Genomic DNA, 18,873 nt, shown 5'->3' on the forward strand with positions numbered 1-18,873 from the left:
ATCTAACCATCCCAAATTGTGCTTGAAAAAACTCAAATTATAAAGCAATGCAGATCAAGTTCTATGACTATTCTGTCCTCTTTACAAATGATCTGGCACACAGTTCTCTTTGTGAGATTTGAACTCCTCATGAGTAGCTTCACAGTTGTTCCCAGCTTGTTGGTAAAAATATTTATCATCTTCAGCCTTATAACTATTTCCTCTTTCCAAAATGAAGCATCATTAATAATTGCACCTCGAAGTTTCTCACTTCTAAATATACTTAAAGCGCTTTCAAGTCACATCATACAGCATTATTTTTTAAAAATCTGATTGTAGCATTAAGCAGCAGAAAGACAAAGGTCCTTTTTAAAAAAGGAACCCACAAATATTTAACTTTTCTGATCACGTTTCTTAGATTTTTTTTTTTTTAAAGAGGAACTTATTAAAGAATAATTTTCATACTTGTCTGGATTATTTTAATACTCATGTTTTAAGGACATAAACAAGACAAAGATTATATCTTCCTACAAACCTTTATTTTCCTCCAATCTGTACTTTTTACTTACCTCTCTGGCATAAACTTCCCTTAAAAAACTCCTATTTTTCTTCCAATTTACTGTCGCCATAGGCTGTTAAGGTGAAAATTAGGAATGGGAAAGCCTGAGAGGTAAAAAGAAATCCTGACCCAAAAGCAGGTTGAACCTTTGGAGTGAGTTACAGTGAGAAATAAAGCAATAGTCAAATATCTAAGTCTCTTCTCAAATACACCCTGCATGTAGTTCTATACATATAGCATAGAGCATTCCTGAGACAGAGTCACATTCAAGGGTTTTAAATATTGTCTAAACATTTAAATTGGAAAGCAAAGAATACAAATCAGTCTATTCTTACACTAACTTACAATTTCCAAAGGTTGTACATTTCTGTTAAGAATCACTTTGCAAATGTTTCTTAAAGTGAACTCCATAGTCTAAAGAGCATCCTATGGTTTATGGTACTGCAACAACCAGCTGCAGTGTTTCGCAAAAATTTAACTTCTAAAAGGACTCTAGAGTTTGCTACTGGCAAAGGAGTACCTGAAAATCATGCAGTGAGGGAGCCTTCCAAAAACTGTTAATCCCTGAGTCACAGGGAAAAGTGCTTCAGAAATTAAAGAAACATGACAACTTACAAATGACACTGTTTCCCACTTAAGTATCTTCAGTAGAACTCCCAGTTCTCTCTTAAATAACAAACCTCAAGCAAATGATTTCTCTTAGATCACGTACCATTGACACATTCAAAGACATCACAGCACTTGCCAGGTGTTCCATCTCCACGCGAGACTATCTGGGGAATGGAGCCTGCCTCGCACATGGGGAAACCACATAAACCAGAGAGACACTCGCATCTGAAACCAAAGAACAGGAAGGAAAACCCCATAAATAAATGAAGCCACATATAAGGGGAAAGAATAAGCAAGAGAAAAATGGAAAGCTAGAGTACAAGTTACAGTTTTAGCATATTCATATATTTTAACCCAACAACTGAGATAGCTTATCAACCTGATGGGGTTTTTTTTAAACTTGCTTGTCAAGCAAACAAGAAGATGGTACTGTGCAACACTAACACTTCTCTAGTGCTACACGTAAAGATGTACAAAAATGTAATCCCAGATTGTTTGAAAATAGTTGTATTCTCCAGACTTGCAAAATTAGGCTTCTCCTCCAGTTCTCTCTGAAAATCAAAACTGGTGAAACACTAATAAAAGCAACTGCACCCATTCATCTGAAGAGGAAACCATACCATACTCAGTTTTATATAGGGAATAATTAAAGAGAAAGGAAGAACCTTCCGGAATCATTAAATCTAAGTCAAATGAAAATAACCGCTGGTTCTCTTTTGGTTTTTGATGGTGCTGCTCTCAGTTCGTGGAGGGGCAACCAATTACATAAGATGCCAAATAATGTAGAAGGCTAGGTATTAAAATCTGTGGTTAGTTTTAGAGATTGGATCGTTTGAAAAAGAGTATTTTCTCCAGGTAAGTAGCATTTATTTGCTTATTTAAGAAAACAGCCTAAAGAAGTGGAAGACATAAAATGTAGATAAATAATAGACATGTTTGTTTCCAAATTCTTTGCTTATGATTAACATAATAGTTTAAAAGTCAAACACTTAGGACTTTTGCTAAGTTTACATTTAACAGAGTTCTTGCCCTGAACCATGGGTGTGTTATAGGGATAAGCACCAATGATTCAACAAAATGCAAGACAAAATGAACAAAGAGAAATATGCAAATATCATAGCTTAAAAACTTCATGGAATAGCAGTTAAACTTTTCAGTTGGAAAACACAGTTGTTGTTGTTGTGTAAAAAACTTAGATTAATTTAGCATATTACAAATACATATGAATTTCAAAAGGAAAAAAGAACACAAGATCCTGTAATTATGAGTTAAAGAAATTAAAATAAGAACTCGTTAATAACTAATTCAATTACTTCAAGTATTCAAAGACAACCGCAACGTTAAACTACCCATTAGTAAGAAGTATCATCAGCACTTAACGCATTTGCTTATTCTTTAAGCTTAAAAAGCAAAAAGCTTGGTTCTCCTCTACCATGCATGTCTCCTTAATTGCTCAACAGCCATTTCATCTCATACCAGCACTCAATGAATGAGGAACAGCCACCTGTCAAGACAGGGTTTTATTATCTCTCCTATTAACCTCATCAGTGTTAGGTAATATTACGCTCTCCACCATAAGGTATTGCTCAAAATGAAGTTTGCAAGGAGAAATGCAAGTAAAGTCAAGGAACCTCACAGAACCTTTGTTATACTATCTGAAAAGGGTTCTTAAAATATTGCATTATAGCAGCATGTTACTATCAAGGGATAAATGAGTCCTTGCAAAAAAACCAGTATTAACTATATCACATTTCACAAATAATGTTAAATATCTCAAGATGAAGTGAAGCAATCTAACTCTCTATGTGCACATACATACTACAGCATAGTGACAGTTTTAAAACAGGCACTTCAAGGATTTTTTATTAAAATGGTATTGTGCTTACCATAACAGTAAAGGATAATGAACAAAACCAATAAAAAAAAGTAAGAGTACAGAAACGGAAGTTTTATTTATCCTATGTTTGCTTGTGACATTTTCTTTTGATTTGTAAATACAAAAAAAAAAGGAAGTATCTAATTATTTTCTTCACTATATGCCCTTTGCCTTCAGTGATGTAGAAGGAAAAAAAAGCATTATGGCTTCTACTACATGGGATCAAAAAACCCTAAGGATTTGTGACAGCAGCTTCCCTTTAAGATTACTCTAAGTAATCTTACAGAATTCTGTAGTAATATCTCACCTTTTGCTGCCTTGGGATTAAAAAGGGAAAAAAATACTACCTCTAGCAATCAGCAAAAAAGAACAATTAGCACTGTTGGGTTCAAGGAATTTGTACCTTAACCCATGTAGCAGACATTGCTTTCAACAATGCTTTTCCCTTGCGAAAAGAATGAAACACAAAAATAAGCACCTATATATTACTAAAGAAGAAAGAAAAAATATTTTAAAAACATATATAACAAAAAAGTACAGATACAATCTGAAAGCAGTATTAAAAGCCTAGATAAAAATACTTGGTTTCACTTCAACCACCCTATACTCAACATCCAGATAATCTCTGGGAAAACAGGTAGATCAAACTTTCTGAAAATTCACATCTTTCACAGAGAAAATGGCACACATGATGGGAATACAGTTGTGGACCTTGATTTTTCAAGTCTCATGAGCTGAAATTACCACTCTTAGTTTTACTGTCTTCACAATAAGCTTTTTCAGACATGCCTGTATCTTCTCTATTCTTTCCCTCACATTTGTCATCATTGATGATTTGAGATGTGGGAGGATATGAAATTATTAGATTAATAACTTGTACTTTTCCCCTCATATTCTTCCCAGTCAATTCCTTAAAAAAAAACCAAAACCAAAAAGCAACAACCCAAACTAAAAAGCCAAACAATAAAAAATATGCATCAAATTAAATAACTTAAGATAGGACAATCTTCCAGAAGAACAGCTGAAAAAGATGTTTCAAAGACTGGTGGGAGCCAATGTTCCCTTCTGCAGAAAAGACTCGCCCCCATTCAGAGTCATCAAAGCTTTGCATACTCATTCACAGTGTAAGCAAACAAAACCCCACCCTCCAAAATTTTATAAATTGACTTCCCGATCGGTTAAAAAATAATCCATGCTTAGGAGAATGTCAAAGCAGCAAATGGTCTCAGATGGACTCTCCTAGCAGCCAGCTCTGCTAGGAAAACCTTTGACCATTGTCCAGGCTATTAGCATGGAAAACATTGTTTTGGAGACAGAAGTCTTTCAGGAAGAAACCCAAGGAATTCTGGTAGCTGAGCACAGCTATTGCACTGCCAAAACAACAACATCTGGAAATTCAGAATAAGTGATCCCGTTCTCAGCAAGAGAGCAAAATCAGTTTTATAGTACTTGATTTTTCTGAAGTGCCTTTTGGAGCAGAAGGACAGAGGAAGAGCAGTTGTAGTCCTGCTCTGTGCTCTGCCACAGGCAGCTATCCACCTGCAGGGCATGCGTAGCTCAGCCTCGGTATTGAGCATTAGGTTTGAAGAAGTTTAGCAGGCCAGATTGTGATAAGCCTCTTGATAACAGCCATGGCTCCTTCTCAGAGCAATTTCTCTAAAATTTCTCAAAGCAAGTTCTCTTACTGATCAGTAAGGCACAATGCTGCTTCTGAGCTGCTCCCTCTGCAACTGTAACTTGCCTAAGGAAAACAGACACAGCAGGAGTTACTACAAGGAAACCTTCTCAGAGAGAAGACAGCTTTATATGTCGCCTCCAGTTTTTACACAGCCTGCAGTGACACCATCAAATAGCACGGCGGGATCCAAAAGTTCCAAGATTAAAGGGAGGACAATCCTCGAGGTACGGAGAAGCTGGCACCCGGTATCTGCCTCTCACACACTGTATTAGCAAAGGGACTAAGGAAACATGTCTCATGGGATGTTATACCGTAACAGTACTCAAGTCAAGTCAAGAAGAGTATCTCCTTTTAACAAGGAAGAACAGTCCTGTAAGACAGTACAACATCCCCCCAGAAAGAGGGGAGGAACTAAAAAAAAAAAAAAAAAAAAAGAAAAAAGAAAAAAAAAAAAAGACTTCATGGATGGCCTGGAAGGAACCAATAATCCCAAGTAAGAAGTCAGTTGTATTGAAAGTTTGAAAATACAGAATCAGTCTGACTGGTAAAAGGAATTGTCTCCAGTTCAAGTTAAAAAAAAAAAAAAAAAAAAAAAAGTAGTAACAACAATCATCCTAGAAATTTCAACAACTAAGCAAGGAAAACTTCAGTATGTAACAAACTAGAAACAAGACAATGTTTATTAACCAATGCTTTACAGACTGAGGAAGGTAACTGCTTCAGTAATATAAATGGCTTGATTTTTAATTTAAGTTTTAACATTTTTAAAAACAGAAATAATTTCATTACTTGTTTATTTCATGTTTGGGGGGGTTAGATTATTTTTTTGGTTGTTTTAGGTTTTATATCATCATTTTCCTTTTTCCTTTATGTCATCAAAAGTGCAAAAAGGCAAAGAAAGAAGACGAAAAAATAAATTAAACAGAATTCTTGTAAATGACAATTCTTATTTAAAATCTAATTATCTTGGTTCATTTACTTCTGTTATTAAACAGATGAAAAGAGAGAAGGGCTTGGCGAGCCTCAGAAAAGCTGTTTTGATGGTAGGATCAAAAGAGTCTCCAGGCATAAGGCATAATGGCTATGAAAACAAGACCAGGCACCCTGCAAAAAGAAGATTTATTAGCCTCAGTGAATGAGAAGGCTGGAATGGGGGTGTGTTGGGGAGAGGGAGATTTATTTTGAGGATCAAAACAAAATTAAGTCTAAAGCACTGAAACTAAAGAAAAGCATTCCTGAAACATACATCACATTCCTGTGCAGATTTTATCATGGTTCTTCTTTTTTTTTCCTTGCAGGAATCTAATACAATTTGCATTAACATTATCAGCAGTTATGGTACCTCAATGTAGTAGAGAAAACTCCCACAGATCCTTTAATAATGTAAATACTTAAGGAAATAACGAATTTTCGGAAAACTCCTAGCATTATCAAAGCTTGATGAACTAGTGGCAAGGAAAAGAGATTAAATGCAAGACCCTCCCTACCATCAAGCACAGAGGATAAGAGATGATGATATAGCAAAATGAAATATTAACATCGCAATCTCATGAAATCAGTGAAGGATTATCTCTGTTACTTACACTTGAGGTCACAATGTGAGTTAAGTAGGCAAGATGATGAGTTTCAAACTCGTCAAGCTACAGCCTAAGGAATCAACCAAATACTAGTCTTAGAAAAGATAAACTCCAACCCTACATAGAAAGTGACACTGCAGGCCATTGGGACATCTCCATCCAAGAAGTTAATCAGGAATTCTCCTACATCTTCAGAAATACAGACTGCAGAGTTTTCGCCCACAAGTTCTGAATCACTGTTTTATGCATTTTGCATTTTTTGTTTTAAAGATATGATTAAGCAAGTCAGTAATGAAAATACTAACTTTTCCTGGAAAGCTTTTAGTATTTTATTTCGGAGATCAATAAATAATAAAACTGTAGAAAGAGATGGCAGAAGAACTGCAGAAGTTGCATATAACACTTACTATTGGACCATTTCCAAAAGCTCAAAAGTTTTGCATCATTTCTATATGAACTAAGTGACTCATATGAAGTTCTTCCTATTTTAATTCTCCAGGGGGTTTACTTATGAAGAAATCAAAGCTAGTAAGCTCCCAAGTAAAACTTCCTTTCTAAAATTCTGGATATTGTTACAAACAGGTACCAATATAAGAGTGCATTTCTCCATGAGTAATCTTTATACACAGGAGACATTTAAATACTGCAAAAGGCAAATATCTAGCTTTTAATTAAAGGCACTGTGAAAGGGAATGTTTTTTGTTCATCTTTTGTTCATATTTTTAGTGTTAGGAAATCGCAAACAGATGCTAAGCAAGGGAAAAAGTCATAATATCAGCATTCACATCAACTAGATCATCATCTTTCCGAGGCTTATTAGAATCCAAAATGTTCATTTGACTAAAAGACTTGATTTCATCCTTTGACTGACATTAAATCAACTGGTCTGTTTCCCAGAGAGATGAGAGAGGAAAACAGGACAGTCACAAAAGAGTCACACCATGGAAACCAGCAGGGATACAACCACTGGTCAAGTGCACTGACTTTTTAATGTACACTGATATATATATATAAATCCTTTGAATTCATCAGTATATGAAACAAAACACAACATAAACCAGTCCAACCCTGCATTTTTCTCATATTTTGCAGTACCAGCTTATGTTTTTCACTGTTGAAGATCTCTTAGTTTTTTACTACTGTGTAACTCAGTTACTCTTTCCTTAGGTTTATCAGCCTCACCCTTCATAATGTAACAAACACTTCTAAACCAAAGATAAGATACTTGTTAAGATGTTACACAACTGTTAGCTGTCTGGAATTGTAAGAATCTCTTTCTTTTATTGTTTCACTGCTTTTTAATGAGGAACTGTAAGTCTGATTCTCTTACAAATAAAACACAATTTTTAAAGACTTCAGGTCAAAAATCACTTCCAAATTTTATAAGTAATTCACTAACTACAATATTCCTGTAACACCAAACTTTCTTAATCCTGAATGACATATTTCCCTCAAACTAAGCCATGACGGATGGCTTTACCATAAGCTAACCAAAAAAAAAAACAAACCCAAAACAACAAAAAGCCAAAAAACTACCCCACCAACCTCCCCAAACCATGTTATTGTTTAATTTATCCAATTGTTTAATTTGATATATACTCTTTCTTCTTTGAAAAAAATAAACAAAAAACAAACAACCAAACCAGTAACTATTCCATGTTTAGATTTTCCATGCCATTCATAGTATTAAACACCTTTCTCATATGCCTGAAAACAATTCTGTACAAGTTTAGGAAAGATAAGCACAGAATTATAGAATAGTTTGGGTTGGAGGGAACCTTTAAAGGTCATCTAGTCCAACCCCCCCTGCAAGAAGATCTCCAACTAGATGAGGTTGCTCAGAACCCTGTCCAACCTGACCTTGAATGTTGGGGATGGGGCATCCACCAGCTCTCTGGGCAATCTGTTCCAGTGTTTCACCACTCTCAACATAAAAAAAATTTCTTCTTTCTATCTAGTCTAAATCCACCCTCATTTAGTTTAAAACCGTTACCCTTTGTCCTGTTGCTACAGGCCAGGTGAAAAAGTCTGTCCTCATCTTTCTTACATGCCCTTTTCAGGTACTGGAAGGCTGCTATAAGGTCTCCCCGAAGCCTTCTCATCTCCAGGCTGAACAGCCCCAACTCTTTCAGCCTTTCTTCATAGGAGAGGTGCTGCAGCCCTCTGATCATCTTTGTGGCCCTCCTCTGGGCTCACTCCAACAGGTTTGTCTTTCCTGTACTGAGGGCTCCAGAGCTGGATGCAGTACCTCCAGGTAGGGTCTCACCAGGCCAGAATCACCTCCCTGGACCTGCTGGCCACACTCCTTTTGATGCAGCCCAGGATGCAGTCGGTTTTCTGGGTTGTGAGCACACACTGCCAGCTCATGTCCAGCTTTTCGTTCACCAGTACCCCCAAGTCCTTCTCAGCAGGGCTGCTCTTAATCCCTTTATCCTCCAGCCTGTATTGATATCAGGGGTTCCCCCAATTCAAGTGCAGAACCTTGCACTTAGCCTTGTTGAACTTAATGAGGTTTAGATCAGGCCACTTCTCAAGCTTGTCCAGGACCCTCTGGATTGCATCCCATCCCTCAGGTGTGTTAACTGCACCATTCAGCTTGGTGGTGTCTGCAAACTTGCTAAGGGTGCACTCTATCCCACTGTCTGTGTCACTGATGAAGACACTAAACAGTACTGGTCCCAATACTGATCCCTGTGGGACACCACTTGTCACCAATCTCCATTTGGACATTGAGCCATTGACCACTACTCTCTGGATGTGACCATCCAACCAATTCCTCATCCATCCATCTTCCCTTCTCCACTGATGTAGTCACTCCATCATAGAAGGTCACTATGTTGATCAGGCATGACTTGCCCTTGATGAAGTCATGCTGGCTGTCTTGAACCACCTCCTTGTCCTCCATGTGTGTTCAGGTGCCTCACATGGTCATGAACCCAATTTTCTCTTCCAGGGGGAGGAATTTGCTCCCCCAGACTCTGCCTTGTGGTTCATCCACTTGAGAAGTGTAAGAAGAGAGGCTGCCAGTGAAGACTGAGGCAAAAAAGTTGAGCACCTCAGCCTTCTCCTCCTGCGTTGTTACCAGTTTGCTTGTTCATTAGGGGGCGTACGCTTTCTTTGACATTTCCCTTCTGGCTGACATACCTGTAGAAGCCCTTCTTATCATTCTTTGTATCCCTTGCCAAGTTCACCTCCAGTTGTGCCTTAGATAAGTTGACTAAGACCCTGTTTGAGAACCGTTCCATGCTGCTTTCATATGAGAGAGGACAAAGCAAACTGTCCAGAAGGGACAATTACGACCCTCCTAAAAATGTGTCAAACCATTAGATGATCATGTAGCTTCTAAATTTATTCCATTATGGACTAAACTAAAAGATGAGGCCAGAAGATTGCTCCAGAATCCCAGTGTTTCTGATACCAGATAAGTTCAATTAATGAGACCTTTTCCATGTAGTGAGAACTTCGTATGCAAGAGCTGTAACCCTTTTTTAGAAATAAGAATCTTGAAATTTCACCAATGATATTTCAAGGAAGAGTAGTAAGAAACTACTTATTATTTTAAAACGGTCCACAACCTTCAGTTCCACTTTAAAAATATTAAATAATTTAAGAAGGAAAAAAAGGAAGCAGCAGTTTTTGTGGCTGCTCAAGTTTGGCATAATGTTTCCTGCTATTTTCTAGAGAAAACACAACTTCAAATTCTTTTGATATAACCTCAATAATGTTGATATCATCTGCTCTGAGTACTGTTGGAAACAGCTGGGAAATTCTCACATCTACTTCCTTTCAAAAATGCAAACATCCAAGTGATAATTTTATTGCTTTATTATGTAAATGAGTCTCCCATGGCATTTGTGCAGTTGTGGGCTTGAAGACAACTGTCAAAAACATTATTGATCTTGGGGATACAAACAGAAATCTGCCTGTTCAAGCTAGAAATTATTCTGAACTATATCACCTATTCAATTTCCAAACAAGTTAATAGCTGATTAAGTAGAAGAAATGGAACAAAATAGAGTGGGAAGTCTTGGGGGGAGCAGGGAGAGCAATATTGAGTGTGATCAATATGTACACTTAATTCTTAGACTGACAAGTGAAAACCAAAATTTGTAACAGAAACGTATGTCTACCAGCTTATTATAAATTTAAAGAGTTCAAATACCAGCTTGTTTGTCAAGAATGCAAACAAAACCAAATTCTATAGACACTACAGTCTCATTCTACTTTGAAGCCTAGAACACCACCTAAAAAGAGATACAGTTAAGAGTTACTTTAATTTATCTGGGTTAAAATTTCTTCTTAACAGTGATGGAGTAAATACACCATTAACGCAGCACATGGTCAGATTAAATACTACATATACTTTTCCTTAAAAACTCATACATAAAAAAGGAAGCTGCTTGCATAACTACGATCAATACTTCCTTCCCCTGTGCAAACACTGGGGATTTTTCTGCTTATGTGAAATGTGCTCCTTCCTTTAGGTAGTATTGTCTTGAAAGGTTTTGCAAATCAATACTTCCTAGGAGTTGTTGGAAGAGCAGAGATGTGTATTTTTAACTTACATAATACCAGTGCAAAAATGTGATCTTATAAAAGATGCAAGCAGGGACCCCTATATTTACAACATCTTACAGATGCTTCTGCAGAAGATGCACATGCTATTTCCTCTGAAAACATTCTCATGTTTCCTCTCTTTGTTAGAAGTCTCTGACACTTAGAAGTCAGCCACCAGGCTCCAGAAACGTCTCATGTTGCAAGAGCTTCTGTTCAAGTTTTATTGAGATGGCTTAAAAAAAGTGAAAAACAACAACCCAAAAAGCAAACAAACAAAAAAAAAACACCGAAAAAACCCAAAACAACAACTTTTTAATCTTTTTCTCATTTGTGAATTTCAGGAAAATATGATTGCTTGCCAAAACAACCCACATTGTGAGGCTGGACACCAAGGCAGCAATAACTATCATCATACTGAGAACATCTAGGAATTGCTGAGGCAGCTGTGGCAAGGAAAGAAGGGAACTGTCTGAACTTTGAATTTAGAAATTCATTACATCTCCTGGAAGACCAACATGGAGAAAGTGGATATGGAGCATGGGTCACCTGTAAAGGTCACACATGTGCCCTTCTATCCTTGCTCTTTGTAGATATTCAGTATGATGCAGTCTGTAAAGAGGACTGAATATCACTTTCCCACTTAGAGGACCTGAATGAAGATAAATGGTTTTCCTGGGAAAAATACTTGCTGTTTCCTAACTTTTGAGGATTTCTCTCTGTAGACTAAAATACATGAAAATACCTAAACACTTATTTCAAAATTGCAGTGTTCTATTTCGCCTTCTCAGCAACTGTTAAAACAAACAAAACCCTATTGCAAGCCCGAGCTTGATGTGAGATGAGTTCAGCTGGCACCAATGTAGAACTTTCCTGTGATACAAAACCTGGCTCTTCAGTAAAGAGCAAAGTCTGCAATTCAACACCGTGTTACAACATCATGGTACTGGATGGTCAGATATACTTGAGATGGCAAAGTGGTCTGCTAGAGTTAAAGTGCAGGAGGAAAAACAAGCAAGTTGACCATGACAGCTAGAAACCAGAGTTTCTAAGATGCTGATGAAAGAACTGAAGGCATAGCAAAGCTTCTGCAGAACCCTTAACATGCTCTTGTTAGACCTTTGGTCCATCTACCCAGAAGTCAGGCCCTGAACAGAAATCTCAGGAAGATACAGGTGCTTGGATTTGTATTCGCGCTTACCAGTTCCAGTTGAACTTGTGTTTAACAAAAATTATGATCCACAACCACTTGGATACCATTTCCTGAGGATGAGATGGGTGGAGAAGAAGGATCTAAAATTCTAGAACAAATACAAGGCAGACCTCTGTATCAGCAAAAGTTGCTTAAGAGAAGTGACTGGTACAGGGGGGAAAGAGAAAAAGTAACTCCTCCTGGAAAATAATGACTGCCCTCTAAAGAAGATTGGGAAAAACGAAATGATCAATCCTGTACTGAACATCCAAACAATGGATCATAAAATTAAGGTCTTCCAAAGACAGGAAGAACTTAGAAAAGAATCTAGACAAACATGCAAGAGTCATGTATTTTGACAAGGAATGACATTGAAAAGATCTGGCGCAGGCCAGCAGCTAGGAAGAATGAAGAGAAAGGGTATACACTACCCCTATTGAGTGGGACAGATGCAAAGGGAATCAGGGACTCCGAGGCCACCTCTACAGATGCTATCAGAAAAAAAAACATTATCCAACTAGATGTGTACGGTATTCTCAAATATAATGCAAATATAAATTGATAATAGTGTAAAAGAGAACTTACAACTATAGACTTCTCAGTTATGATTCTGGTGGCTGTCACAAAATGAGAAGAAAAGAACTGTGCCAGTTTATTTACAGCTGCCACGAGGATTCCCTAGACACTGGTGTAACATGAAATACAGAATATTGGCTGGTTGGTCTAATGCTGTGACAGGTTGTAGACACAATAGATGATACAACGACAGCAGGTCTGAGGGTCATAAAAAGGGATAAAGTACATCAAGAGCAATTGCTTACTGGGCAAAGTAATCTACAAGGCTAACAAAACCATAAATAAATTTAAATGACCTCTGAAGAGGTGTGATTTTTGCATAAACAGCTGCCACAAGACCTCTGTTTCAGTTCACTAATGTGAAAAGACAGCATGGTTGACTTAACCGATATCTACAAGTTTTCTGAAAAATAAAAGTGAAACTGCCGATTAATTTCTTAAGTGGCATCTATATTGTGCATAAGACAGCACAAAATTCTGTTAGAAACAAAACACTACAAATAATAAACTAGGCAATTTGTTCCTTTGGAATCAAAACCAGTTCATTAACGGTATACAAAATTCAAAGACTCTCTATAATATAAACCACTACTATTCCTTAACGTCTTCAGAACTCCTAAACAAAGCACACTCATGTCAAAAATATTTTAGTACAGGATAGATGCCAAAGAGCGTTTTCTTAGTTTAATAGATTATTCTTAAAGTGAAGCATGTTTTTGTAAATTTACTCTTTTTCCTACTATGTCATTCCTTGAAAGGTAATATTACTTAATTAAATATGATAATCAAATCTCTTTTTGTACTGTTCTATGTTGTAATTTCTATCCAAGTATAGTTTAACATAAGCCTTGGGTAAATAAACGATTTTGAGTAATACATCAAAGTAATTACTCATTTCCTTGAGCTGTACAAAATGTAAGTATTTAAGAACTGGTGGGGGGCGCAGCTCGGCTGTTTTCTAAGGAAAGCTTTTTCTCGAGGAAAACAAAACACATAAATTGCCTCTCCGACCCTCCAACAGGACTGAGTAGGTGATTACAATGTAAACCAGTATTTTACTATATAATCCAAAGAACTAACACTTTTGCTGGTCAAGTAAATTTCACTACTTTACTATACTGAAGATCAAACTGTGGCATTGCCATTCACAGCAGCCCCAGACTGAGACTTTTCAGCCATATATAGCACAAAAAAAAAAAAAAAAAAAAAAAAAAAAAAAAAAAAAACACACCAAAAAAAACCACACCAAAACAAAAACAAACAAAAAAAAACCCCAACCAAACCAACAAAACCAAACCACCAGAGAAAAGACTATTCAAAACAAGGAAAAAAAGTTCTATGACTAATTAAATAAACTTTTTCAGAGGTTTTCTTTGAAACAATAAACCTATAATCCTACTCCTCCACACTACTTGAGCCAACTGAGTTTTGCATTTGCAACATCATCCAGCTATCTATAACTAAATGACAGTGAAATGGTCCAGTTCAAAGAGTGTTCATTTGCTCATCCCTCAAGCCCAAGCCTTTTGGGCTCCAATCTTGCAAGATTGTATCTGTAAAAAACTCTTCTTCAATTTTCTGACATATGAAATAGTCATCTTGTCCTTTAATCCTCAATTCAATCCTCTGTTTTCCCACTATTTTTCTCAGAATTGATATAAAAATAACCAGACTTTAATTACTTTGTTTTTGTTCTTTTTAATATTGGCACAGTACTAATATCTTTCTAGTTCTCCAGAATTTTCTTGGTTTATCTGGTTTTATTAAAGGACTGACTAAGAATAGCTGGGGGGGTGACATCTGAGATAACAGTGCACTGAATGAATCTTGAAGTTACCAGATTTGTAATAGGCAAGATCAAGGAGAATAGAAACTGGTGCAAGGGAAATGACTGTACTTAGATTATATGGAGAAAAAAAGAGCACAGAAGCAGGATGGTAAAACTAGAGCAAAAAGCAGAGATCTAGTAAAGACTAAACTTCAAAATTATTCCAACAAAGAGAGCAGCCAAAAAGAAAAAAGATAATCCAAAAATATTTGGTGCAAAGGTATCCAAACATGCCATTTACTCCATGCTATATAATCCTATGAAAAATGTACAAAAACCATGTGAGCAATACAGATAAAAGACAACACTAATTTCTGAAATCAGCTCCTGTTGTAGTCCGTTCTCCAGAGATAAAAAGTTAAATAGGTTTTTGTCGTAGTTCAGCCCTGATCAGAACCAGACTATGCAGTCTCTCTCTCACTCCCCCCACCCTCTGAGAGAACAGGAGCAGATGATATAAGGAAAAATGGCTCGAGGTTTGAGATAAGGATGGGTAGAAATCCTTAAAATTACCGTCACGGGGAAAACAGACTCGACTTTGGAAAAACTATTCATTTATTTCTAAAACTAGCAGGAGAATGAGACAGAGAACAAAATAACCCCCCCCCCACCCCTCCCTCTTCCCAAAAATGGGGGTCAGTTCATCACGCGTTGCTATACACCGCTGCTTCACGGTCAGGGGAAGAACTCCTCGCATTCCTCCTCTGCTTCCAGTGTGGGGTCCCTCCCACGGGCCACAGTCCTTTGTGAAACTGCTCTGGCATGGGTCATCTCTTCCACGGGGTGCAGTCCCTCCAGAACAGCTGCCCCAGCAGGCCCTCCACGGGCCACAGCCTCTTTCAGGCATCCGCCTGCTCCGGCGTGGGGTCCTCCATGGGCTGCAGGTGAATCTCTGCTCCTCTGTGGACCTCCATGGGCTGCAGGGGGACAACCTGCTCCACCATGGTCATCACCACAGGCTGCAGGGGAATCTTGGCCAAGAACCGCATTACTCCTCCCCCTCCTTCTTCACTGACCTTGGCGTCTGCAGCCATTCCTCACAACAGGCTGGCAGACGCCTCTCAGGGTCCTTTTTACATCTCATTCACTTCTCATCTCCTCTCCACTTCTTGCAGCCGGGCCGGGCCGAGTTGGGCCCAGTTGGCTGCCCTGCAGGAGGCCAGAGGGTGAGGCCTTCAAGGCCCATGAGGCTCGCGCCTCCCCCTCTCTGCCCCTGCTCAGATGCTTCACATCTTCTCCTTTTTTTCCCCTGTTCTCCCCTTCTTAAATACGTTATCGCAGAGGCGTTATCACAGGACATTCTGCTACCAATTGGCTCAGCCTTGGCCAGCAGCAGGTCCGCCCTAGGCCCAGCCGAGTCCACTAAACAAAGGGGAGCAACTTCTAGCAGTTTCCTATGGAAGCTACCACCTTAGCCCTCCCCCCCCTTACTAAACAAAACCAGAACAGTTTTGATAAAGATTTTTACACTTGCAAATTAATTCTCAGAAGAATCTGAAAATCGGAAGAAAATTCATTCATAACAGAAAAATTGGAAACACCCAAAGATAACGGATTCTGTACACTTCGTATTGATCATCTCTTCATTTAACTTTGCAGTAGAAGAAAACAAACTTATATTAACAGAACCGTGATAACATGTTATCTGTAAGAGCTCTGATACATTTTTATTTGACAAGCTCTTTGGAGAAGAGAGCATCTTTACCAAGACCAGAGACACATGTATCATTTAGCTTTACTGACAAAACAGCTGAAAATTTAAGGTCTGTCCTGGTTTTGGCTGGGATAGAGTCAATTTTCTTCCTAGTAGCTGGTATAGTGCTGTGTTTTTTATTTCAGATAAGAATAATGTTGATAACACACTGATGTTTTAGTTGTTGCTGAGCAGTGCTTACACTAAGTCAAGGACTTTTCAGCTTCTTATGCCCTGCCAGCGAGAAGGCTGGAGTTGCACAAGAAGCTGGGAAGGGGCACAGCCAGGACAGCTGACCCAAACTGCCCAAAGGGCTGATCCATACCATATGACATCATGCTCAGCGTATAAACAGGGGGAGTTGGCTGAGGGGACAGTGATCACTGCTTTGGGACTGGCTGGGCATTGGTCAGCAGATGGTGAGCAGTGGTTGCATCACTTGTTTTTCTTGGGTTTTGTTTCTCCGTGTTTTTTTCCTTTTCATTACCATTTCTTATTATTATTTTAACCATCAAATTGTCATTATTTCAACACAAGTTTTCTTACTTTTACCCTTCTGATTCTCTCTCCCTTATTGAACTGAGGTGGCAGGGAAGGGAGCAAGCAGCTGTGTGGTACTTAGCTGCCAACTGTGGTTAAATCATGACAGTGTCTCATGACAGTTTGATGAAAGGTGTAGCAACCAGTATTTTGATATAAATGCTAAATCAGCAGGCTGTCCTGCTCGAACCATTGCATTAGAAAGCAGTGTGAAATTAAACGTGACCTCTGAATGCAAGTACAAGAACTACAACAGTATGAGATGTTTGTTTACTATTCCCACTTTTCCCCTGGCATTCCTAGAGGAGTTTTCAGTATTATGAATATGCATTCAAGAGCTCACTCATAAAACAAATGCCAAATTAACACTAAGTTTAAAGATGTCTGTTTTCCTAGCAGATTATATACAAGGAACAAGCCAAGAACAAGATGTGAGACAGGAGTCTGCTCCTGTGTATGTGAAGTTGTCAACTATTTGTTAACTGAGGTAGTGACATGCCATCCATTCCTAACCATGATACTCTCCTTCTCTGCTCTCTGGTTCTGCTGGTATTAAGCCTTTATTTTAGTGGCAGTAATTAAAACAAATAATTGTAATTTCTTGAAAAAGTCCATAAATCTTAACAAAAATGCTGATGTACTTATTTAGATTTTAATATACTGCTGTACTTCTTAAGGAAGACAGTGCTATAGTCATCATTCATGTGCTAAAGACTATGAACTTATGAAACACTATCGCTTTGCTTTTCATAAATTATTCTCAAACGTACATTAAAACATGTAGTGCCACTTCTTTTAAATTTTATTCCAATGATTATAAAGAGATATGATATGGACCTTAGTGATTTAGATTAGATATTAGGAAAAAAATTTTTACAGTGAGGGTTGTAGAGCACCGGAACAGGTTGCCCAGAGAGATGGTTGATGCCCCATCCCTGGAAACATTCGAGGCCAGGTTGGATGGGGCTCTGAGCAACCTAATCTGGTTGGAGATGTTCCTGCTTCTTGCAGGGGGGTTGGACTGGATGACCTTTGAAGGTCCCTTCCAACCCTAACCATTCTATGATGAATGAATCACACTGAATCACAGCCAATGCAAGGTTAATATTTCATCATCAAGAAATTCTAGAATTAAGGAAAAAACATCCCCATTTCCCAGTGCAGAGCCATTCATCCATAGATCTGCACTTTGACTTTTTCTACAGTTGAGTTGCAGGTATCACTTAAGATAGAGACCCTGGCTCCAAATATAAAGCTCCAATGTTCCCTCAAATCTGAGGAAATATTGAACCTGAATTCAAATGGTTTGACTTTCATGTTCCAAGTAACTGAACTTAGTTTCCCCTTCTGCTCTCTCTCTTTTCATATATATACTTCTTTCCTCTAACTTTCATCTAATCTTCCTTCTCTGATAAACCCCCGTCTATGTTCCTTTAGACCCCCTTCAAGTAATACCTTTACTTATAGCTCATGAATGACAACTATGGCGCTGTCCTCCTTAAGAAGCATAGCAGTATATTAAAATCTGAGTAAGTACATTTCTAGCAGGCATACAACATGTAAAGCATCTATACAATCTTATTGCTGTCAGATTAATATTTTCTTATTTCCCTTCTCAGCTACTCTATTAAGAAGTGCATTATTGCTTTGGCTGGATTTAGGAATCAAAAAATCTAGCAACCCACATAACAACTATATACAGCAACACAGACTGAGCCACAAAACTAAAAAATAATGGAGGAGTATAAGACATCTATAATTACTTCAACCTGCCTCTAGACAGACTAAATTATGCTAACTGTGGTTTTTTTTTGCAGTTTTACACATCAAGGAGGACATAGATATTAACACAAAAATCCCCTCAGATCCATTCATAAGACTCCAGGAGCTAAGAACTCCTCTATCCCAGCTCCGATCTCTTGTTAAACTCTTATCCCAGTAATGCACAGCAATCTGATTTCCAAGAGGTTTCAGTGCAACTCACAATTATCTAAATTCACACACTCTAAGCTTGCTTGTACAATTGGGGTCTTTGTGTGAAGGAGAGAAAAATACTGGTTTTGTCACAGGTACCATGCATGTGTACAAGTACGTCTCAGACATGAGTTACACAGCAAACCAAGTGGTTACACTTTTAAACATTATCAAAGAAAGAAAAAGATTTTTTCAAGGACATGTTTTATTTAAGATCAGTTCCCAGATGTGTGCTAGA

The 18,873-nt window shown here is 37.9% G+C and overlaps 1 protein-coding gene across 1 annotated transcript in view; it reads right to left on the bottom strand.

The window, feature by feature from the left end:
- CRIM1 (cysteine rich transmembrane BMP regulator 1) overlaps positions 1-18,873 on the bottom strand; it is a 198,307-nt gene that overhangs the window by 78,469 nt on the left and 100,965 nt on the right. The window contains exon 5 of the mRNA XM_086745319.1: positions 1,251-1,372. Coding sequence (XP_086601445.1) covers positions 1,251-1,372 — 122 coding nt within the window. The remainder of the gene's footprint in view (positions 1-1,250; positions 1,373-18,873) is intronic.

Source organism: Chlamydotis macqueenii, chromosome 3 (assembly GCF_036417535.1).
Source record: "Chlamydotis macqueenii isolate bChlMac1 chromosome 3, bChlMac1.mat, whole genome shotgun sequence".
Taxonomy (NCBI): domain Eukaryota; kingdom Metazoa; phylum Chordata; class Aves; order Otidiformes; family Otididae; genus Chlamydotis; species Chlamydotis macqueenii.